Here is a 25,370-nt window from a genome sequence, read left to right as displayed (position 1 = left end):
TTAGTAAATGCTTCTATAGAAACAACCTCATCCACATTTGATATGTAAAAAATTTTATCCTTGCAAATAAAACATTTCTTACATTTATATACATATATTCTATTGTAGGTATAACATAAATAAATTGCTGTGATCAAGAGTAGAGAACTGGTTGGGGAACAATCCGCTGCTATGACCACATAGAGTACAATAATCCCAATTTATTTGTCCTAAAGCATCCACCACCAGGGAAAGAAACACAGACAGCAATATAACTGGATGGAGAAACTGCAGAATGCTGTGGATACTTGAGAAAAATTGTGTTTTATACAGAGATATGCCTAAACAAACTGCAGAAGAGGAGCTCTTAGGAACAGATAATGAGCTGACTACAATGGTAGCACTTACACAAGGATAAGAACACACCAAGGAAAAGAGAACCAGCACAGACAGAAAGATTTGTGATCAATTGGATGACACATGACTGATGACAAGGAAAAAAACACAACCAAGAGGGGGTAGGGAAAAATCATGTAGAAAGATAATAGGCACGGGATGTCACTTCCATAAAAACAGACAAGGAGATGGGAGACAGATCTAAGACACCCCAGAGATGCAGCCTTTATGTTCATCTGGACAGCAATGCAAAACCACATTGAAATTAGGGCATTTTTAAGATATGATAAAGAGTTAAGCAAGTTGTCTCTATCCAAGCTGATCACAGGTTAGCCAGCTGCTTGGACATGAGAAGCAGAACTGAAACACAGAAAGAATCCATTTGTCATGTTTTCTGTAAGACTAATACTACTAGGAGATCCTATGGGAATGGAAAAAAAGATGATGAAAGGGATCATCTGATGAAACAGGGGGAAAAAAAACCAATGATTGCAATCAAAAAATTAAGGTCCAGGCAGCTCCACAGGTCTTAAAACCACAATAATAAAAAAATCCACAGATGGCTCAAATGTAATTAGGAGAAATCTGGGTATTTCATTCTTCCAAGGTGTCCGTGAAAGATGGAAAGTCTCTATTATAGCACAAGAGACAAAGGCTACTCTAAGAATAAGGTCTGTGCTTGACAGATTTACAGCAGAAAACCTAGTGAGAATTATGAACTTCTCGGTGCTAGAAGCAAAAGTCCGCACATGAGTATTAAGGAAGAAAAAGCATCAAGACTTGAAAATAGTTAGACAATGCAATTAGAGAAATAACCACAATTAATGAAGTTTGAAAGTGCCTAGGGAACAAGGAGAAAAAAAAAAAAAAAACAACAAAAAAAACCCACCCCACAACACCCTCCCCAACAACACGTATTTTTATACTAAAAGGAGTATGTTTTAGCAGCCAAAACATTAGTACAAGCCATGACAACAGACATCAGAGAGAAGGTGGTAGAAAATCAAGGACAGGGAGACAATAAAGGGCCCAAGAAACACATAAAATTTACTCTGACAAAGAAACACCAAGCATTAACAATCAAAGGCACCAGAAAAAAAAAAACAAACAAACCAACCCAGGCAAACAGTAGGGTACTATGGATAAAAGAACTGATTTAAGTAAAAATAATTTTGGAAAAAAGCATAAAGCAACACCTGCTAAGAAACAGAGAATGAACCTTCAAATATTGTTTGAGAGGGGCAACATTCCTTAGAACTATGTTACTATGAAGGCTTATATCCATGATGTTCGACCAGAGAACAAACATTGCCTAAGACGGTGCTCCAATATATTCCCAGAGGTGGAAGGAGACAGATTTCTTTTCCACCAAATAATCTCTGAACAGATAGAGGCAATATTATTTCAGATGCCAGTTTGGTAATTAATGAGAGCATTACAGAAGACCTGCTCCTAGGAAATAACCCTAGGTCAGGAAAACATAAGCTAATTGATTTTAAATTGAAACAGAAAAAAATAATTAAGGAACATCTTGTTACTAAATTTCTTGAATGCTAAAGGGCAAGTTTAACAAATGAAAAGAGCTCGTAATTGAAGTCAAAGGTATCCTGAGCTTTTCAGCTCCATTAAGCCAAATGTGTTAAAACTACTGGGAACCTGTAACTTAAGCTGTGGTGAGGAACTAGAAAAGGCTCCAAACCCAAATGGATGAACTCAAAGAAGATTCTTCAGAGGGCTTAAAGTCAGGAAGCATTCAAGCAAAAACGTTCCTCATGCAAAGCTGAAATGAAGAACCTAGAGCCTCAGACAGCAAAACTGAAGTACCATCTCCTCTTGGATAACAATCTCATTTCTCTACTGTAAACACCCTTTCTTTAAAGCGATTAAAAAACCAGCATATAAAACAAGCAGACTGGCAGATTGACCATATGAATATCCACTGCTATTTAACCAATGTGCCACTAAGAAACAGAAGGAAAGATGCCTTGGCCACACCAGAGCACATCTGCCATCACTCACCCAAACTAGCAACAGATTCACAATAGCAAGAGACAATTTTTATGAACAGCACCAATACACAGCATTGGGAGGATGCAAGGGAGGTTACATAGAAACAGTGGCAGTACTGTTTGCAATGAGCATAATCTAGCACACAGCAAGGCTCCGACGGTCTGCCAGCCTTGGGTTAGCTATGTACTATGTATTTTTCATTGTGTAAAAGGTTCTGGTGATGCCTCATTTAAAATACTGTACAAAATTTCAGTTAATAGTGTTGAAGACAGACAAATACACAATGGACATGGCAGGGAAGGGCTGTCAGAAGGAAGGAAGAAATGGATAGCCAATGGTGTGGGATGAGCACTGCCTAATTAACTTAGTAAAACAAGGGCTAGGAAAAGTCATAACAACTTGCTATGAATACACTAGAAATGTAAACAAAGGGAAAAGAAAAGAGCTATATAAGCTTAAATAACTATTTAAGAACTCTCTCTATTAAGCTGTTCAAGAGCATGTAGGAAGAGAGGTACAAATGTGTTTGCTTCGAAAGGTTTCTACCATTACTGGGACTGTAAGACAACCTGCTAACACAAGCCAAGACAAGAAAGAAGTTCAGCTTGCATTAAAAGTTGGAGCATGACCCGCCTATGAAAGGGGTTACACAATATTGTTTCTGCAATGGCAGAATACATGACTTGTTAACCTGGTGTGCCACAAAAAAAGTCAAGGAAAGGAAGTCATGCTCATTCAAACACCAAGAACAAGCCATAAAGTGAATCAGCACATCTTACAGATGGGCATCAGACTAACAAAGACAGAGTACCTAAAGACTGACATCCCTTTATCCCTGCTAACTCCTTCTCCTCCACAAACTCCGTGGCCTCAGCCCCTTTCACACCAACAATCACATCTCTCTCCAATACATACGCCAATGATTTTCACAGACTTCTGAAACTTCCACCTATCTGTCAAACCTGGCTGTAACTGGAAAAGGTGTCCAAGGAGAGGGGAGAATAGAAGGCACGAAATGTTAATGGATGGCACAGTCACACAAGTTGTGATCTACTGTCGCCTTACAGGTGGCTAAGTTGAAGTGCAACTTGCTCAAAACCATACAGAGTACTTGGCAGAGAGAAATACTGCATTCAGCTGTGAGACAATCTGGTGTTGTTACTATTAAGATAATTCTTCTAAAAGCAAAAAGGGAAGAAAAAACGCTAACAAGCTACATAAACAAAATTCTGTCACATTAAACAAGCCAGTATACTTCAGCAAGACAACAGCCTATAGCAAATGGCTGAGAGAAACTAATAAGGCTGGTACCTTTTAATCACTTGTAGGCTAGCAAATCTAATGCCTAATAACATGCAGTCCCAGAACGGATAATCGGGCTTTTGAGGTCAACTATTTGAGTCACTATTTACTACTCTTCACAACTCAAGAAAATAGAGTCACACACACAAAAAGATTACTATCAGAAACATCCTAAATCTCCCAGGTGAGGGAGATCCCACAAGTCAACCATTCAAAAAAAACAAGTTACTCTTTCCTCCGGACCCTTACCAGCTTTACTTTAGAGGCCAGGCTCTCTGGTAGTTTTGTTCGTAGCTGATTTGTTTCTTTGAATGTAGCTGGAAATCCACTAAGGAAGGCCAAGTCTTGCATTAATACTAGACCTGGAACTTCTTTGTCTGTAGTCTAAAACCAAGAAAATAGGGTATAAGGACTTTTTTAAACTTACAGTAATTCACATTTATCTGTCAATCCTTCATCAGGTGACAGATTTAATAGTGTATATTTTGTCACTTAACCCAAACTTCATAGAATGGTTTAGGTTAGAAAGGACCTTAAAGATCATCTAGTTCCAAGCCCCCTGCCATGGGCAGGGACACCTCCCACTAGACCAGGTTGCTCAAAGCCCCATCCAAAGCCCCAACTTCAAAGTTGAAATAAAGATTATTTTAAAAGCTTTCACTTCTTACTACATGTGGCTTATGGAAAAAGAACAGCACAGAACGCTTCCTAAAAATGTACAAAAAGTTTCACATATACAAAAGCTATTCAACAGATTTTAAAAGTACTTACCAAGTAACCCCTCCATACTATCTGTTTGCTGTTGTCTTTTAACATTCCAGAATGGGCAGCTTCAACTAGAATACAAAAAAAGCATTGCAAATCAAAAACTGAACATCACTTCTTTCGTATATTCTAGTTTTGCAAATTAAAACAATTTAATATTTATGGTGTGAAGAGTTGTCTTAATTGGTAGATAATTCTTGGTGGTAAAATAAACACCAGTGGCTGGACTGGTGGGTGGTAGTGATCAGACACTACATGTTAAACAAAATAAGAAGCCCATACTTGCTCTAAGATCCTACTTACGCATGCTGAACACATGGATAATTTTGTTTTAAGGAATGCAATCCTTTGAGCAAGGGCAGAACTTATTGCACAATATTCAAACTAGACTTCACAGCAATTAAAAGAGGATTTCTAAAACTAATCTTTCTCAGTCTAAACCTCAGCCTTCTGAGATTATCAGTGCAACACAGATACTCAGATATGAAACCTGTTTTGCAATAGTCTTTTAATGCATGGAACTGTAATCATCTGTAATCTGTTGTCTGGGAGGAAAGCAAACAGTATCATTAATGTCATCATTTAGAGGAACAGACTGAGGGCAAGAGATGGTGAATGACTCGCTAAAGTCAAACACAAAATTAATTGGAGGGGAAAAAAATCCTCATTCACAGCAACTTACTAAAAAGCTTCCTCTAGAAAACTGGCTGGAATCTAACAAATAAGTTCTTACCATCCTTAGGGCTATCAAAAACAATTACTGTCACGTTGGTAGAAGGATTTTTTGGTTTTGCTACAAAGAACATATTGTTAGCAGCTTGTAAAGCAGGATGAATGGACAGCAGGTCCTTCAGTGTGATGTTGGTAGGCAGCGCAGGATCCAGGACAAGCATTGGCACTTTGATACAGTGTGTCAGCAAACACTCCAGTTGCTTCTCACTACAGCAAAATACCAGAGGTATATTTAACACTAGTAGAAAATTTAAGACAAAAAAATCAAAGTCAGATGTGACGAGAGATGTTTTTGTAAAATCTGATTAATTATTTCTAACATCTCCTGGGGCAGGGGGAAATTACTAAGAGCATGTTTATTTTGCTGCAGAAGGCAGTATCTGAGTGTTACAATTTAGTTCATTTCCATGACTGTTTTTTCGAAAGTTTACAAGATTATAAGATTGCTATGGGCAGACTTTGAGAAGATCTCAAATAGCAGAATGACCAAGCCCAATGAAGAACGGGACAGACCAGGCCCTGCCACTTCATGGCAGCAGAGGCACAAGAGGCCCTGCCACTTCATGGCAGCAGAGGCACTTGTAAAAATCCAGGTATATATGCATTAAAAATCCACACTTGGAATAGGAACGATGCCTAACGAGTGACAAGGATATGCTTTCTGAACTTCAGAAATTGTCACATTTTAAAAAGCTCATTCATATATGTCACAATAACATTACTTTTATTCAACATATATATTATCATGCTGTCAACTTTTCTTGAAGTGACATAGAAGGAGATCATGCATAGGCTATAGAAAAATCAAACCACCTCCCCAACCAGCATCTACTTTCAGCTATAGTAGGATATCATTTCAGCTATAGTAGGATATAATTTACTCCAATATATGCCCAAAATCACACAAACTCACCTCTTCTTTGTTGGTTCTGTTGCGTTCTTTCCAAGGATTTCCCTGTTACAAAATTAAAACAGCTACATTAAATAACACTGAATTGACAGTAAGGAATTTAGTGTAATTTCAGATTGTTAACTGAGTCAGGAACACAGTGTGGAAGCACCGATAACCCAGTTATAAAACTGCCAAGGCCTTACCATTGGCCTTGCCAATTGCAAGCACAGGCTGACACACATGCCCCTCACTGCTCACCCTCATGTGTAGCTCAAAAATTCTTGGTTGTGCTGACAGCTGTGGTAGCAGGACTCTTTTTGCTAACAGGACTTTCAGGGGTTATTATTAGATTACTTAATGAAACTGCTGTTGATATGAAAAACACTGGCAAGAAACCAGGATGAAATGACCTGAAATTAGGCTGACTTGATTGTTTTGCCTAACGTACATATTCTGATAAGGGTCTATCATGCATTTGCCATGTGCACATAGAAGCTAATGAAGATTAATGTAAAGGAAGCGCAGTGCTGATGCTAAATAGTAATCATAGAATACCAGAAGGGCACCCTTCTACACACATCAACAGAAAGAGAACCACCATCCATCAAGCTATTCTCCCACTGCAGAATAAAGCACCTGGACCATGACTAGCTCAATTTAGGCATTTCAACAAGAAAGTTACAACTTACTAAGTTTTGCTATACAGTACAAAATATACACTCATTAGCAAAGATTTATAGCATCCTTTCCTTTATCTTCTGCAGTTATCTCGATCCCATGAAATAGCTCTTTTTGTAACAGTGCTAACCGATTTTAAAGTACATGAAAAAAGTTATCTATAAGGGAGAGAACCAGGTGCCCCTGTAGATAATGAAGGTGGAGTGGACATAAGTCTTACTCATAAGCTTGATAAACTTTCCAGATCAGTGTTATGGAAAAAAAAAAAAAAAAAAGTATGTGTTTTTCCCTTTGTAAAATGGGAATCACAGCATGAGCAATGACAAAGCTAAACAACTAACATTTGTTGTATGAACTGCTAGGAAAAGATTAGCATAAATTTGAAAGCTTTTCAGAGCAGAGACCACGTCTATGTTTAAGATGTTTAAACTTAACAGATTTAAAGTTCTACTAATACTAAAATAAAGATCCAGGATTTCACTTGTAATCATACTGTAAGTGGTACCTAAATTGCAAGTCATAACCTGCCAAAAATCAGATCAAGCCTCCACTCATGGATTTCAGATTATTCTGAATTAAACCATTACAACCCTTAAAATACAGACTTCTTCCATTTAGCATATTTTGTAGCCAAAACAGATCACGTGACCACAGAGCTGCTTATTAAGAGCTAAATCAACGGTTACACGACACAATCCAAGATATCTGCAGCAGCCTGTGTTTGAAGCCTTAGATCAGTAATTTTCCAGAACTGTATAGCACAACCTATAACACCAAATGAAGCAATACATGTCTTTCCCTCCTTAGTTAGCAGCCTGACTCATACCTTTATAAGATGAATAAATTCTTTTCCGCTTTCTCAGTTTCTGTGTTTGGGGGACTAGAAATCTAACTTTGAAAAAGAGCCTTTAAGAAACATATGCTTAAGATTTTATTAAGCCCATTATAAAAATAAATACTGGGGGGGGAGGAGAGGGGGGGAGTGAGGAAAAAGAAGAGGATGGAGGGTAAGAGGTTGTATATTTGAGATATCATTTTATTATTATTTACAAACTGAGTTATAGACATCAATACAAAATGACATACACAAAGCACAATTTTCTGCATGGCATTTTACAAATTCAAGACTTAATTATTTTAAATTATTACGCTTTGTATGTTAAACAGTTTTCCGATTAGACAGTACTTCATAGCTAAATGTAGAACTGAAGTTTTGAGAATAATCAAACGAGGAAGTGAGAAAATGTGCTTTGAATTTTCATGTTGAGTAACATGGGAAAAAAACCAACAAGGGCTAGTAATGCATTAGATTGCTGCTGTCAGTTAAAGGGAAAAAACACATTATTATTACCTCATTATTTTCTGTTCTTCCTCCATCTGTTCTCTGACCTGTTGCAATTCTTTGATCAGTTCAACATCTGTGCCGTTCACCCAGGTGTATACCACATCAATCGGCATGGGTAAACAAAGCCTACATAATTCAAATGAAACCTACATGAGCTGTTTAATATTACATTACAAGTGTTTGTGGTATCCTACAATAGCAATTTCTGTCTAACAAGAGAAATACTTGGGGTCTAGGCTTCAATCAAGACAAAGCAAAAAGCTTCTCTTTAGCTGTATATATCATCTCTTAATTATACACAAGCCTTTGACAAAACAGCAGACATAAACCCAAAAAGGACATAAAGTGGCTATAACAGTTCAGGAACTAAATCTGAACTTTATGCTCTAAATTTCACTGACATTAACATATAACCCAACTCCTTCAAATCCATAAAACATTTCTCAAATCAGTACTAGCATCCAGGCACATCCTTAATTCACCAACTACATTAGGCAGGACAGCACAAAGTATAAAGACTTAAATCATACTTGCTGTTATTTAATTGCACAGAGCCAATAATATCTCAGCAGGACCAGGTCTCTATCCTAGGAATGCCTCTTAGATATTAATAACAGGGCATTTCTTAAGCCAACAACCTAAGTAGGGTACATGAATTCAGACTCTAGACATAGCAGTCAAATTCATTCTTCACACAATTTAATATCCTGGAGCTGTTTCTGGACAGTTACAGATTTCTTAGCATACCTAAGGCAGAAGAAAAGAAAGCTTTTTGGGTACCTTTTTTCTATTTGTTTATGGTAATCTCCTCCCCGAGGCCCACAGCTTTTTTCCAGCAGGTACTCCAGGCTGCTGCCGTAGGTGAACCTCAGTCCCGCAGAGCAGGATGCCCGAACTATTATTTTCAAAAGTTCCAATGTCAAGCTATTCAATACCTTCCTAAACTGTAGATGGCCTAGCAAACATTGAGCACTTCTCTAAGATCCATGGGGTCACACAATGAGGTTCCCAAGGAAAGGTGTTCCCTCCCCACTCACTGCATCCTTCAAAAAAAAAACATCCAAAAAGAAACAGACCTGGTAGCTATCTCCTCCACCTTCCCTTGCACAGTATGACATGCAGACAACTTCCACGCAGCTTCATTTTCTACTGGCTAAGATTCAATAACTGAAGCACAAAATTTGGTAAAAGGGCAGCCAGGAGCTGGTCACAGCACAATAGAGGGGAACGTTTTGTACTCAATTCAGCACTGTTCCTAGCTGAGCTAGGACACTTAGAAGATAATGGTGGGTCATTCGGAGACAGTTCAAACACCTACAGCACCACCCAGAAAGCCTCTCTCACCTCTGACATGCAACACACTGCGGTGTTCTCTCATGAACACTCTTCATTACCACTGGCAATAGAGACTGGTAAAAAAGGCTATGAAAGCAAGTGAACTCCGCAGATCCACTAGTCTAATTGCTTAAAATTTATCCAAATACTCAGATAAATCTTCTTAATGCATTTTTACAGCATACACTGTTTGAGAAAGTAGTGGTTATCAAACATTATAATAAAAAAAACCATATCACACACATTAATTTGTTGCTCCCAATTAGAAGAGTAACACTGTTAAGATTTCACCTTTTTTGGTCTTTGCCAAAGCTTTCTGGTTGGTTTCATGGTTTCTCAAAAAGTACTGAAAGTTTATATTTTGAAAAGCATGTAGCGGCATTTTGCTTTAAAATTAAAAAGGAACAGGAGAGCCCCTTCCACATTATCCCTCTCAAACGCTATTTTTAATATGCAGAGTCTTTTGCAAATTGTTCAAGGTCAGAAAAGATCAAAATTTTTCTCCCTCAAATTTTGTAGCTGCGTTTCTCCTTCATGTGGATTTATGCATTTGGTCTTCATCACAAATACCAGTCTGGCAAACAGATTAAACCCAAGATGAGCTGCCGAAATGGGAATTATGTAACACCTCTCTACAGAAAATCGTCGATTTTCCTATTTGCTACTGATTTTACTATCAGCAAACATGGACTTTGTAAACTTCCTTAGAGACTCCCAGGCTCTTGAGGCTTGTTTTGGATACTCCTTTACATTTTCTTCTTTCAAAAACATACCCATTTTTTACTTGCAAACCTAAAAACATCAATAGGATCCTGTATGAAGACAAAGCCAGAGCCACCAGATCTCCCAGATAGGAGACCTGTCACATGCTGCCTTTTCTATGCACCTGCCCAGAAGCATTTTCCATACCGGTGATGTTTGTTTACATATGACAGCCATGCTCACAGCCAAGACTGAGGCTAGAAGATAAAGCCTCATTGTCTCAGTGTCCACAGTTGCTGAAGGAGTACAGCAGCCTCTGGATCTCTCCCAAGCTACCATACAGTGATCTTCAACCCTGCTGACCCTCTTTAAGAACGAGTGTAAGTCTATTATGCCCTTAAGCTCCCCACTGTAAACCTCCCAGTTCTCCTGCCTGTCACATCTCTGTAATTGCCCACCAATGGCAACTCAACTGTTCCGTTGCTATTACTGCTCCAGTACTTCTTGAGTCCCTAATTTGGGCATCTTTTCCCCTCTCCAGCCTCACTCTGCTCAACAATTAATGGCTCCCTGACCACTGATGGCTCTTGCTTGCTGTACCATACTGAAATCAGTTTGTACATTTTAAAAGCTGAGGATTGTTCCTTCACATTTTGTTTCCATACCTATTTTGGAGTTTTAAATACGATTTGGCCATGCCCTGGAATAGCAAAATTACACTTCAACATTTGCCAAAAAGCAGAATTTGCTGATGCAGAGAAATAAAATAGAGTTCTCGTCCAAGATTCTCATGCATGCAGCTCCATTATTTAGTTTCCTTCTCTCCCTTTTATTTTCAAACCAAAACTAGCTAAGTTTTCAAAAATGGGTTTGGATGAAGCAGCTTGGTGAAAAGCCCTGGAATTTCTACTCCACTATCTCAAGCTGTGTAAGAGCCCGGGCAATGTACGTAGGAAGTTTAGCAGCTGACGTGACTACCTGGAAAGTGCAACAGCTGGGATGCCAAAGGACATGCAACAGGAGGGAAATGCAAACCAAAGCAATTGCTAAACTTCAGGGCAAAACAAGAAGTCTTCCTCGGTCTGGCAGAGAACAGCATTCAATAGGTGTAACTAACGATGCTAGCAACATCACTGTTTTTGTGTTACTCAGGAAGAAAAGCTTTTTGAGTTTGTAAGGAGCTTGCCTGCATGCACAAATTTGTCTACATTTTATTCTGAGATTTTCTTTATAAAAGTTTATAACACAACTGTTTAACAAAAACAGAGGTTTTTTCCTGAAAAGCTCCTAGAAGATAACACTACTTTAATTCAGTTGAAGGTCCATTAATATTTCCTAAAGGCCATGTAGCTTTTGCTTTCCACTAAGCAGTGGATCTGCTTAATTTCCAACCTAAAATGTTTCCTATTCTCCAAGTCTGAATATTTTTCTCTAACACCAAAATAAGGACTGATTAAAATCAACAGATAAGCTAGGATCAAAACTGGAAGTCCACAATCCTTGGTTTATGTAAAAACCATGTGACAACCTACACGTTGCACTGGTATCAGCCTTAAAAACTCCATCAAACCACCACTGATACAGTGCATACTGCAAGATGGGGTCCATTAGTGTATTTGTGAAGTTTGGTAATAAAAACAAATTGAACCCCTGACAAGGGACTTCTAAAAGTTAACAGATGCCTAAGAGTATGTCTCCGCAAACTTTTTGTCAGTATGAATTTTTACAATCCACACACAAATATCACAACAAACATAAGAGTAAAAGCATATGGGTGAACTGGAATAACTCAAGTACCCATCATGCAAGCCTTAAGCTTTGGCTCAGGCAGCCAATAGCTCATCCCCAGGCACTGGATATTTTGCTCACAACTCACAGAAATCAACACTAGCTAAGGAATGCTTTACACAACCAAAATGAAGTAAGAAAACACACTGCAGAATTGTGAACTGACTATACCTACACCACAACAGTAAGATTTGTGGCTTTGTTTTGGACAAACTCAACCATTTTATAAAAGTACTGTTCTTAATTATCACCAAGTCAGGCATTTTAGTAGTGACACAACAAACTTCCATGCTTTCACTTAAGTACTGCAGAAACATGTAAACATTAAGCTAATCATCCATATGAGCTGTATCACTCTGCTTTCATCTGTCATCCTTTGGAAAATGGAGGAGAGGGGTAAGAGGTGAGACTATAAAAGTGCGTAGGGTTCATGACACCATGCAACGTACTTTTACAGTGTTATCTTGCACCACCTAAAGCATGACAAACTGATCTGATCATTTCTAGTGTCCCATGATTCAACAAACCCAAAGGCAGATTAAGCATCTGCTTTCAGGGTTTGTTTTTTTTTCCAGTCTAGTGTATCAACACTCAAGAGTCAGATGATATCTCCTTAGTAGTTTCTTCCACCTACCAATTCACAGTCCACTAACTTCCTGAGCAACAGACCCCACAACTATTCAGACACGAATGATGAAACCACAAGAAGTCACATAGCAGTTAACACAACTGAAACAAACCATATGACTTGGTTTCCAACTTGCTGTGACTTCTCCCATGCACTCAGCTTTAAAAACCTTCTTCTTACTAGCTTTGTGACTTCTCTACTAAATAACGTCCCTCATGAGACGTCACATAATATGTCAGGTAAATGAAAAATAACTTCAGAACACTGAAAGTTGGAATTCTAAGCACACAGGAACAGTACTTACATTTTCCTATCTTAATATGGAAAACATGTCATGTCTTCCCTTTATTGTTAACATTGTCATCATTTTGATTTCCGTAGAGACTGGATGAATTAAATGCATTTAAAATGCAAACTCTGTTATATGGCTAGAGCTTCCAAATGCGAAACATCTTCCAAGCTTGGATATTAAGCTCTAACTCACAATTTTAAAACCACTCAGTTTAAAATTTATTGCAGCTTTAGAGTTACAGAATCATAGAACGGTTAGAGTTGGAAGGGACCTTAACGATCATCTAGTTCCAACCCCCCTGCCATGGGCAGGGACACCTCCCACTAGATCAGGTTGCCCATCCAGCCTGGCCTTGAACACCTCCAGGGATGGGGCCTCCACAACTTCTCTGGGCAACCTGCTCAAGTGTCTTACCACCCTCACAGTAAAGAATTTCTCCCTGATATCTAATCTAAATCTACCCTCTTTCAGTTTAAAACCATTACAATAAGGTCCTACTCAACAATATGCTACTTCCTCTAGAATATTTGATTTAAATATTTGAAAATTCATTAAACAGTAAAATGTGCAATGCTGTTAACTGCAAGTAAAGCTCACCGATTCTGAAATGATTTGCCAGCAACATTGTCTCTGTATGAATCAAACATAACATGATACTGGTCTCTACTCCACTCCAAGACAACCTGTAAAGAAAAAAAAACAAAACAAAGACCACTTGATGTCACCACCTTCTCAAATTAGACACTTAAATTTCTCCTTTTAAAATGTTTAATCACAATCAATTTCATTCAAATTGATCTATGCATTAATGCACAACTGACCAGACCTTAATCGAAACTAAGTTATTATACTGAGCCAGCAATCAGACCCAGAACTTAAGAGCACACTTGATTTAAACAAACTTTGTTTTTTCTCTGCAACAACAGATTTCATGTTTTACAAACACACTTTTGAAGCCACTATTCATTTAGGTTACCTTCCCCTTGTCTCTTAGCCTTTAAAAATTCAGTCATGTTTTCCCAAAACTGAGACTCAAGACAAATATACTTCAATACAAGCAGGAAACCCCTACCCCCCTGCATAATTTTGCTCATCTTCCTTTCTGTTCTCATAGAGGACATATTGAAGTACACACACCTCTGAAATCTGATCTTGCAAACAGCCAGGCCAGGGCATATCAAATTATGCAAATTGACCTGGCCACAAACTTAGAACACAATAGCTCTTTCCCAATACAGGTGACGTCTGACATTGCAGCCAGACTAACCCAACAGCAAAGAATTTCTGCAGGCTGAAGCCTCTCTTCCATCCCCCTGCATTTCTGCCACCCCCCTTTTAGTTTGACACAAGTTCACCCGATGCGCAGTGAGCTAAACCAACAGACAGGTGAACCTTCAAAAACCAGAGCACTTTATCTTCCTCTACTTGGTAGTTGGAGCAGATGAGAAATGGTGGGGACACACAGCCAAAGATAGGGTTGTTCTCCCCGCCTCCATCCAGCCGTCAAGGTCACTTAGCTAAAACGCCAAGCTGCACCCAATTTAAATGCCCTCTGCCAGCCATCCCCATTCCTGGGCACGTTCATAAATTAGCTATATGGGGAACCAGTCACAAGCTGATTCTTACTTTGGAAAGCCGCAAGTTTACATTCCATTTCTATTCTTAAATGCACACACACCCCCCAAACAGAAGCACATAGTTACATTTCTATTATGAACAAAGTAACTGATATCATGGTTCTAAATAGAAAAAAAAAAAAAAAAGAAAAACAACCCAGACTTTTCAATGCTAAAAAGGCTGAATGTTTGATATAATAAAAGTAATTTGAGATAAAAATAATAAAAAAATTTAGGTTCTACTCTGACATAAACTTGCTATGTTATCTTTTCCAGTGAAAGTCCAACCTTAAAAATTACAGTGGTGTCTTGTGCTGCTTTGAAGATGAAGGGGTAGTGTCTTGTTTTACCTGGAGAAGTATGCATTTACACTTACTGGAGAGGAAAAAAAAATAACAGGAAAGCATAGTATGTACTTTACACAGCTCTCTTTAGATTTAAATTTTACTATTGCTTATTTCATGTATTATGGGAACTATGAAATATATATAATTTCTCTATGCATTCAAAACCATAACATAAAGACTACCTCCCTCCCTTTTAAGAAGGTACGCATCTCTGTACCCTCATGCCACTAAAGCAAATTAAAGCCATCTAGAGAGCAGGGAAGCCCCATCATGTGGCTGGGTGACAAGCGTGCACACACACATTTCCTGCCAAAGCTGCAAACGGTCTCTTTGTAACCAAGATCACATCTGTACAAGTTAACTCCCCTTACATATGTTTTCCCAGGTGAGCATAAAACCACCTTCCTTAAATACCGAAGTCAGGAAGCATTACACTTTTTCATGCACAAGTCGCTATATCCTTCTGCCAAATACACTAGTTTAATACAGCACACACAGAAAGGTATCCATGCAGAAACATTTCCCACTCTGATAATGATGAATTGACACACACTGATCTGCTTCTAGAAGAAATACAGAAGTATTTGAGTAAGAATGTAATTTATTATATGAATAATACGGCTCTCCAAAAGAAAAACATTAACCATTCAAGCATTTGCTTTTTGCCAAAAAGACCCAGGACAGCTGTGTTTAGAAACATATTTAGGAAAAAAGTTAACCTCTTCCCACCTGGTAATTTTTTTGTCCTGTAACTGTTTCCTCCTGTCACATTATTCGCGTTGCAATAATGCCTGGAGGCCGCTCTGCTTCAACTTTACATACTGATATTATAAAACCACTAAGGGAACAACACTTTAAAAAGAAAGGGAGAGACACCCTCTATTAGCAGATACTGTATCAGACAGGTGATAACAGTGGCTCTGGCATGTTCCAGTTACAAAACATTTCACAAAGCTGAGCAACCTACCGAAGGACAGCCAAGGGTTTACAACCAAATTGTCCTAAAACTCAAAGCTCATCTTACAACTAGGTTACAGCACCAGCTTAGACCTGGCTACCCTATATGCATTTGCAGAAATGCTCCTGAATCACACTTAATGCACTGTTATTCCACTGAGCTCTAGTTTTTTTCTTGAAATCAAGCTCAGTTTCACCTTGAGGCTGCAAAGACATCATTACCAATCCCAATTATTTGCCTTAGCCATCCATTTTTCTGCCAGCATTAATACTGATATTAGCATGAATCTAAGCAAGTAGACCTAATTTTGCCTACTAGGACAAAAAAAGCTGCCTCTGGGTGTGGGGGAAAAGCAGAACTGCAAATGCTGCTCAGACACCAGGGTCTGATAAGCGTAGCCTCATGCTGCTTTTTATTGCTTGACAGTTCCCCGCAGATTGTTAAAAATGGCTGACCTGATAAATTACTAGAAAGATTTCTGGCTTCATTTTCAAAATAGTCTTGCATATTTGTATTAGTTGCTGCCTTGCAGACTCTCTACTAAAGAACTGTTTTCTGTTCCCACTATAGTTGTCAGAAGAGGTCTAATAGTATTCATTCTCACAAGCCTGGATTCTCCTAAAACCTTTCACTACCACTTTAAACACGCCGCTTCAAATAACAAAAGAGTAAAACATCTCTTACCATGCTCATTTATCATCGTCATACAAAAAGCTTTTTTCTGTATGGTCATTCCATAAAGGGTTGGGGGTTTGTTGGCGTTTTGTTTTCTTTGGGTTTTTTTTAAACATTTCTGGTCGCTCTTCTTTTTTCTTAACATGTAATTTTGAAAGTTTACTCCCACATGAATCTGCCAGTTCTTTGCTCACTGTCTAAACAGTATCTAAGCTTTCCAAATAGCTCTAAAAGGGCTGGAAGTAGCAAACTAAGATTTGGTAGGAAAATAATTCTAAGCAGTGATTTTGACTGATTCTCAGTGAAATCAGCCATAGCCTGGACAACTACTGAAGTGTTTTAAAAAAAAACTTCAAAGTTCTAAGGAATCCTAAAGTTGGATTTAAATCCCCACTCTGAAAAAAACGCAAAAGTACACTCTAAGTTTCACAGCACCAAGAGGTATACACTAATCGAAGCTGACAATCTTGTACAAACAGGTGGCTAAAAGTACTCCACAATTAATTAATTTGCTGAATTCTGTCAAGGGCTTCAGGAAGTTGTGAACATTACCAGACAGCAGGGATGAAGTATTTTATGCAATGAAAATGTATAGCTACACAAAATAAAGTTCTGATTGTGCTACACTCGAGAGTTTCAGATAATACTCTTTACAACCCTTCATTTTTCCTGTATCTGAAAGCGCCCAAAGTAAAACGGGGGGGGGGGAGAAAAACAAACAAAAAAAAACCCCAACTTGTCTTGAGAAATTTAGGAATCAGGAAATACCAGTCTGTTTGCATTTAACACTGTCATCCTTTTACAATGACAAAAATACTTTAATTCCCTGAATACTTACTATATTCTCAAACACTACACTGAAGCAGGATTGTCGTCTTCCCCTCCAGATTCTTTCACTGATAACTTCCAAAACAGACAGGGTAACATGAAATGAAACTTTAAAACGTACTATACACCCGTATAAAATCGCATCTAGGAAAAAGTAGAAGTTATGTTGCATCGTTTTCAGAATAACAGGCAAAACCGAGCAACAAGCAGCCGGCAGTGCCATGCAGGCTGCGCCGAGCTGCAGCCAGGCGGGAGAGGCGGCATTTAACTCCTTAACCTCTGGAAGGGAGAAAGACTCCGTCGCTCCCGGCTGCCCTTTGATGGTTACATCAAATAACAATAATAATTAAAATAAAAAATACAGCACTAATGAATCACCCGATAAGGGGAGCGGGAAAAAAAAAAGAAAAAAATTGCACAAGACGAGTAAACAGGAGCTCCTGGAGCACGCGGATTTGTGCCGGGCTCCCCCCCCCTCCGCCAGGGCCCGCCAAGACGGTTAGAAACCACCTCACGACCCCCGGGAGGGGGGGGGGTACGTAGCGCTTGCGTCACACCTGGCGTTTGCCGGAGAACGGCGTTATCCCCCCGCGCCCCGGCGGCGCGCGCGCCCCACGCGCGGGAGCTGCCCCCGCGGCCGCCTTCCCGCCGGGCTGAGGTGAAGCCCCGCCGGCGGCGGCCCCTCAGCACGCCGAGACCGCGGGGCCGCTTCGGGTCTGCCGCCGCGGTTGATATCGCGGCACGAAAAGGGAGCACCGACATCGTGAAGCGCCTTTGCTCCCTTATGTCTTTAAATATATATAGAATATATGTATGTTCAGCGTTCACGCCCAAGCTGCCTGCTGAAGGAACTCGCTGCTGACAGCACACGACAACCACCCGGCTCCCGAAGCCCCAAACCGAAACGCCCTGCGCCGAGGCGCCTCTCCCCGCCGGCACGGCTGGGCCACGGCTGGGCTCGGCCGCGGGGAAGGGGTAGGGAAGGCGTGGAGGGGGGGCAGCCACGCCACGCCGGCGCGGCGCCGTACTGACCTCCCCGAACTGCAGGGCGGAGACGATCATGAGGACGAGCCCCCCGAGGCAGAGGCAGGGCCCATACCTGTGCGACAGGCAGGTATAGGTCTGGCGCTGCAGGAGCTTTAGCAGCATGGCCCGACGGCGGCGGCGGCCGCTGCTACCGCTACCGCCGCCGCCTCGCCCGGCGCCGCCCTGCGCGGCGCGGCCCGGCCCGCCTCACCGCCCTGCCGTGCGCCGGGGCGGGCGGGCGGATCCCGCCGCCCTCAGCGCCCGCCTCGCTTCCGGCAGCGCCGCGACGCCGCCTGGCGGCAGCGGGGACAGGAACGGGCGGGAGGGGTCGGGAGTGCGGGCCCGCCCCCGCCCCCGCGCCGCGGCGGGTCTGGCTCCTGTCAGCTTCCCGCCGCAGGGAGAGGCGCTGCCCTCCCCTGCCCCAGGGCGCTGCGGGCAGCGAGCCCGACTGGCCGCGGGGCAGAGTTTAAACGTTTTGCTGTCTAACGTCCTCTGTGACCTCGAAATTACTGATCCGCAAGAGAGTTTTTCTGCCCGTGCGAACCCCCCTCCGGCAGAGCTGGGAACGCTTCCAGGTAGGCTGCAAAGCAAATTGGCTTTCGCCAGCTAAAAGGGGTCAGGGGGACTCTCGGATGTCATAAAGATGCAGTAGAGCTACACGCTGGGATTTCATCTAAGCATTTCTTTGCTAGTTTCGGCACAGAAATGAAGTTCATGACAGGGTAACCACCAGGCTAGGAGAAGGTTATTCATGGAGTTCTTCAAGAACAGTTCTTGAGGCAAAAACATGATAACAAAAAAAATAGTTGGAGGCCACTGGCTGACAGCAGACTCTGCGTTAGTCTGGTTTCTGCCATGAAGTTCAGCCATCTACATCGGACACTGCTGGTATCGCCACTGTCAAAAGTTTCATCAGGCAGAGGCACTTCTGGTTACCAGAGCGAAATAATGTGGTGGCATAGGCCCTCCTGAGGCCGGGGGCAGTAGCACCCACTTCTTGTAGTCCTCTATCCCTTCATCAAAAGGTGTTCTAACTATTTCTTACAACTCACTGCCGTGACTTTCCTGAGTAACAAACACCACCCTCTTGTTCTTTTTCCCCCCTGTGTAAATTAACAATGCTTGGCCATTTCCAGAAGTTTGTCCTAGTGTATTTACACAGTTGTGGCGCGAGAGGACTGCACCTGGTTGTACTTCTTTAAGAAGTGTCCAAGAGTGCGTGGCTCTTTGGCACAGATCTCCCAGTCCACTGAGCCCTACTCCTGTTTACCTTTCTGGTGTCACGGTGTTTTTCCTTTCTTCACAGGCCATGGGCCAGGATGGCAAATTTACTAGGGGCTACCTTCAGAGTCTCAGACCCCACCACACAGTGCTGTGTTCCATGTCCTTGTCCCATGTTATCAGCGTGATTATACTTATTTGGCCTCCGATGACAACCCATACCTCCAATCTCAGCACACAGAAGACTAGCTAAGCTTTCATCGCCTGTTGTGCACAGCCAGCATTTTCTCCTAACACATGAAGTCTTCTTCCTTCACAAGTTCTCACCAATGTGCCAAAGTACTGCCCTGGAGGAATATAACCTTTAGATATTTGCCAGAACTTCCCTCACCTGCACCTCCTGTTCAAGTGCTGCACTGTTATTATTGAGCTATTATTACTGAATGGCAGCATCTCTTTACCACCACCTACAGAGTTGTGGCTGCAGTACCAGTGGTGGCCTGGTATTCTGAGTCAGCTACAGAGGTTTTCATTGAGAACTGAGGTATAGCGTGTATGCAGATTAGGAAAACAAAACCGTTAGTTCTGGTCAACAATACAGCAAAAATGCAGAAACAGACTAAAATGTGCTGAAGATATGAAGCTGAGAGACATAACACCAAAGTAAAACAGCAAATCAGTCAGGGAAAACCAAATGACTTCAAGGCCTGGATTACTAGTTAGTGCAAAGTGTGGGAGGATACATTTATGCAAACTAATAAATACTTCCATATAATACAAATGTGATGAAGCCATTAAAATTCACATAATCTTTATATGATTTTGTAAGGTATCAGCCAAAGTATTCCAGCAGATATAGAGATGTAAAAAGCTACTGTACAAATCATGGTGGGACTATATCCATCCTTGCTTGTAGAATACCTATTTTCAGGGAATATATATTTAAACTGGAATAGATGCATGAAAAGGAACAACCAGATCCCGCCTTCTGAGAAGACACTAAAAGATTTTGGCTTGTTCACATCACAAGAATGAAGATCAGAAGTTTATTTAAACTAAACAGAATACTGTCACCAGGTTACAACAAAACACACACACACAAAAAAAACCAAAACAAAACAAAAAAAAAAAAAAAACAACAACAAAAAAGGAGAGGAAAAACAGGTTCTGGAATATATTTGAAATAGGAATAGCAGAAATACCTACCAAGCCTTGCAAGAGAGCTCAGCCAGCTTCTGACAGGAGACAGGATTCTATTCCACACGTTCCCCTATATTCCCATTTTGCCATGGGTTCATACACTGTTGCCATCTTCAATCCATCAAAGTCTTGATTATTCCATGCAACACAGAAAGGCATGTTGGAAAATGGATGAAAATAAGGCCACTCTCAGCTTGCTAATTAATTGCAAGTTACAGAGTACACAGAGTAGATGCAGGTTCAAATCCCTTTTGAGAAACTCTGAATCCAAGTTTCTTAGATCTTTCTATGTCTGCCACTAGAAAATCCTTCCAAGCTCAAAACGAGAAACCAGTTCAGGGATCTTGCATGACTTTGCAACCGGCTTTGTGGGCACATCTCTGAAAGGGGCTGGGCTCAGGCCAAATTCTTCTTTTTTTTTTTACATTTTATCTAATGCACTGCTTAGGCAGCTGTCCAGGTGAATATCTTGCTACTGTATCCAGGAATGGGATACTTAACTTGCTTCATTTCCCCAGTCACTGTACAGGCAGATGAACCCAGATATTCTGCTTGGAGCAATAAATTCCACTAGGTGTCAGGATATCTAAAAATTAGACGCTGCCATTATAATCAAATGTATACTAAGTATAAGCGCCTTGCCAAATCACTATCCATGTAAATCGTTGGGCTCTTGGAATAATCTACTTAACTGTACTTGTATTTGTATTAACTTGAAGATGCACGTAGCAGCACTTAAAGCAAATGCATGCCTTCTCTGGAATATGATGTAATCTAAATAAGCAGTCAAATAGTTATAAGCACAGTTTGTCTTGATCCTGATTTTCTGCAAGTTGCCCTCACCAACATTTTCTATCTCTTAGATCTCAGAAAGCTCTCTGATTTTGAGATGTTTTTCTTACTACAGTTAGACCTTCTTTCTAAGAGGGGGTAAAAGCTACATTCAAAAGAAAAGTAGTAACTACTTCTTTTCAATGGGACTGGAGACATCTTGTAATGTTCAAAGGCCTGAGGAAGGCAGGAGTTGCTGCTACTCTTCTGCATGTCTACCCTGGGAAAATAGCAATCAACTGCTCACACTGTTTCTTCCTTAAAAAGGATGAAGCATTGTGGAATTCTTTTTCCAAATGTTTTGCATTCTAATTTACTGGGGAGAAGAGTAAGAGCTAAATATCTGAGGCAATAGGGTAATTATCTTTTGTTGAGGCAGAAGACCATAAACGATCAACCTAACCTCTCAAGCTTCTCTGTTAGCCAAGAATAATATTCACAGCACATTTCTCAAATCTCGCTCTAAAGCAGAGAATTAACCTCCTCATAGGCTTCCAGTGTTTGTCACTGTATGGTCTTTTTCACAAACATGAATTATTCTCGTAGCACCTCTGTGAAGCAAACACTACTGAGCACGAAGACAAAGACAAAATTCAGCAAGTTTGATGCCTGCTTCCACTTTAGGACCGATTTTTCACAGTACAGGAGCTAACCAGTAGTACTCTGAAGGCTCAGCAATTCACTTTTAAGGACTTGTTGCATTTGTGAATGCTCAGAACTTCTGAGCATTCAGAGGTGTCCGAAGTCAGGCAAGCAAAAGTAAAGAACACAGAGGTAATGGCTTACCTGTGGAAAGTTTGTTTGAAGCAACCTGGATATCATCGTAGAAGAGTTTTGCAGCAGAGGCAGAGGCCAATTGATATTTCCTCATTGTAATTAGGCAGCCATCATTTCTATTCTTGCCCCATTCACAAGAGATCTTCTAAGAACTTTTGTAAAAGAATTAGAATTTCTTCTACACAGCTGTGAACAGCTTCACCCCATGCACTGAAGGATGGAGAGGAGAAAAAACCAGCTGATTATTTCACCACTCACTCTTGTAATGCACATGCTCAGAAGAATTAAAGTCCTCAAAAGCTCCTACAAAAGTGCCTAAATTCCTATCGATTTTAGTGGCAATCTAGACACCTGCCTAAATGCATACTCCATAAGTGCATCTGGTCTAAACAGTCTCTATCCAGTAACATTTAAGAAAAAAAAATAATAATAAAGTAGTTTTATTAGCATAAATGTAATCCAGAAATCCTCCTAATTTTTCCTTGGTTGTCAATACTTACCATTGAAATTACATCTCTATATCATGCAAAAATGGCATGTGTAGGTATCCAGGGTAGTTTTGTCCTGTTTAGCAGAAGATGAGTAACAATGAGGACTCGCCAGTGTGGACTTCAGAGAGGTTACATGAGCTCCTGGTAAGAAGCATGTGCGTTGTTAGTCACAGTGAAAGCTGTGTTGCCACATCTTCACAGCTAACATGATCTGTGGCGGCTGGATTAAAACTAGGTTTCTCTGCTAATCTTGCATGTTCATTTACTGTATTAACACACTCTTAAGGACCAGCTCCTCTAAGAAGCTGCATATCTTCTGTGCCTCTAGGAGCCAACAGAGAACTTTGTAGAGGGCTAAGCCCTAAGCAGCGGTCAAAACAGGCTGGTGTTCTTGTCAGCATTTTGAAGGGATGCATTAGCACTTTCTATGGAAAGAAAACGGGAGACAATAGGGCCTTCTAGGACTTCTCTTGTCTCCCACCCCTCAAAAAGTATAATTTTAGTATCTATGTTTCTGAAATCCTATTTAAAGCTGTAACCTTATGCATATTGGAATGAGTAGCTCAGTACAGCACAGTGAATTTAGTAGTACCACTATCTGTCAAATACAATAATTAGATCAAAATTAGTCATTCATAACATAACAGTAAAAGGCAGTCACCATGCAATATTCAACCCTTTAAAAAAATCATCTCATTTTGACTCACCATTTAGAGAGATCTTAGCCTTTGATAAGATTCAGTCCCACTGACTACCTATAAAATAGAAACTGAATATAAGTGATCTGGGTGTCAGTTTCTGGGAGACAATACTGGTTCCTGATGCTATGCCTTGTAATGGATTATCTCTAAATTGGTCTGTAGTAAATTTAGCCTCATCAGCGAATGCAATCTGATTATATGCAGCTAGTGAGAGTTTTCCTTCAGTACTGAAGCAAAAGTGGAAATTTTAAAATTGTGCTTGCTACTTCAGTGTGTCACTATTTTTGAAAATCCTCGGAGCACCATAATCCCCTGGATAGGTATGCAAGGAACATTTAGGACTTATTACTTGAAAATTTTGTTGATAGAATATAGAATCCTTTTTTTTTGCTTCAGATCCCATTTCTCTACTGGCCCTATATCTCTATAGGAGAAAAAAATTTATTATCTCCTAAATGGCAACCAGTCATCCTACTCTTTCCAGTTCTTTTCTATTTGTGCAGATACTAGAAAGGATATTTACAATAAGGTGAAGAGCACAGCTGGTAAATATTAAGTATAACTAGAGAAAAAAGGAAAACAGAAATAACGTAGAAGGAAAAGCAGTGACTGGAGAGCAAAGGATTGGAAAAATGGCATTTTGAAGATCTCTGAAAGCGAGCATCTAGATGAGGCTGAGGCAGCATATGCACCTGGCACTGAAATCAGATTTTCAAAGCATAATACTTGCTAACATTTTACTCTGAAAAACACTGTGTTTTCTGAGCCCTTCAAACTAAAATCACAAATGCCTGCAGAAAGCCAGAAGAAAACTGTTGAAACTTTGCTGATAGCTGTACAATGTCAATGTGATTAAATTAGCAGGCAACTTGGCCTGGTCTGGTTCTTTTGCAGAATGTCAACTGCTCTGTCTTCTGTGGAAGAAGGGATGAAGATCCATCAAGAAATGAGTTAAATTATTTAGGGAGTTAGGCTGCAGCATATGAGGAGAGGAGAGGAGAGGAGAGGAGAGGAGAGGAGAGGAGAGGAGAGGAGAGGAGAGGAGAGGAGAGGAGAGGAGAGGAGAGGAGAGGAGAGGAGAGGAGAGGAGAGGAGAGGAGAGGAGAGGAGAGGAGAGGAGAGGAGAGGAGAGGAGAGGAGAGGAGAGGAGAGAGGAATAGAATAGAATAGAATAGAATAGAATAGAATAGAATAGAATAGAATAGAATAGAATAGAATAGAATAGAATAGAATAGAATAGAATAGAATAGTGGGCAGGGACCTACAACAATCGTCTAGTCCAACTGCCTGACCACTTTAGGACTCACCAAGTTAAAGCATATTACTCTATTATCCCCAGAAAAGCCAGACTTTGAATTCTTGCTCCATGAGCCTCTAAGGAACAACCTGAATTCCCTAGGACGTACCCAGGGAGAAGGATCAAGGGGGTTTTCTCTAGCAGGGCGGTGGCGAGTGGCCCTATGATATGGAGCAACCCACTCAGGTGGACTCTAATGAGAAGCCTCTGGCCGCTGCTCTCTATGGCACCACTTCCCACCTCCCATTGAACCCTGGTAATAGGCTGCAACAACGGACAACTTGAACTGCTGGAGAACCTGGTGCCTCTGTCTGGCACTGCCATTCATGAGTGGAAAAGCTGGTACAGACAAGACCCAGGTATAACTCATGATTTTTCCTCTGGGACTCCCAGAGTTGCACCAGCTTTTCCTCAATCCGAAGTTCCTCATCCAAATAAGAAGCAGTGATGCTTTGCTCTCACAGGTTATCACAGGGCTCATGGCCAAGGTACAAAGCTGAGCATTTGCTTACGCCTCGTGGTACTGATTTCACTGCACTTTTACTGAACAAGAACATC

At 40.7% G+C, this 25,370-nt stretch overlaps 1 protein-coding gene across 1 annotated transcript in view; it reads right to left on the bottom strand.

Moving 5' to 3' along the window:
* GNPTAB (N-acetylglucosamine-1-phosphate transferase subunits alpha and beta) overlaps positions 1–20,795 on the bottom strand; it is a 48,531-nt gene extending 27,736 nt beyond the window's left edge. Inside the window, exons 1-7 of the mRNA XM_082498349.1 lie at positions 20,722–20,795; positions 13,442–13,527; positions 8,106–8,225; positions 6,098–6,139; positions 5,186–5,391; positions 4,459–4,523; positions 3,937–4,071 (exon numbers count right to left, since the gene is read on the bottom strand). Of these exons, the coding sequence (XP_082354475.1) occupies positions 3,937–4,071; positions 4,459–4,523; positions 5,186–5,391; positions 6,098–6,139; positions 8,106–8,225; positions 13,442–13,491 (618 nt within the window). The 5' untranslated portion in view covers positions 13,492–13,527; positions 20,722–20,795. The remainder of the gene's footprint in view (positions 1–3,936; positions 4,072–4,458; positions 4,524–5,185; positions 5,392–6,097; positions 6,140–8,105; positions 8,226–13,441; positions 13,528–20,721) is intronic.
* Between the last annotated feature and the right edge of the window lie 4,575 nt (positions 20,796–25,370).

The sequence above is a fragment of the Vanellus vanellus genome, assembly GCF_965231255.1.
Source record: "Vanellus vanellus genome assembly, chromosome: 1".
In the NCBI taxonomy this organism is placed as follows: domain Eukaryota; kingdom Metazoa; phylum Chordata; class Aves; order Charadriiformes; family Charadriidae; genus Vanellus; species Vanellus vanellus.
The sequence above is the reverse complement of the archived record's forward strand: the minus strand, read 5'-3'. Positions and strand labels throughout refer to the sequence as shown.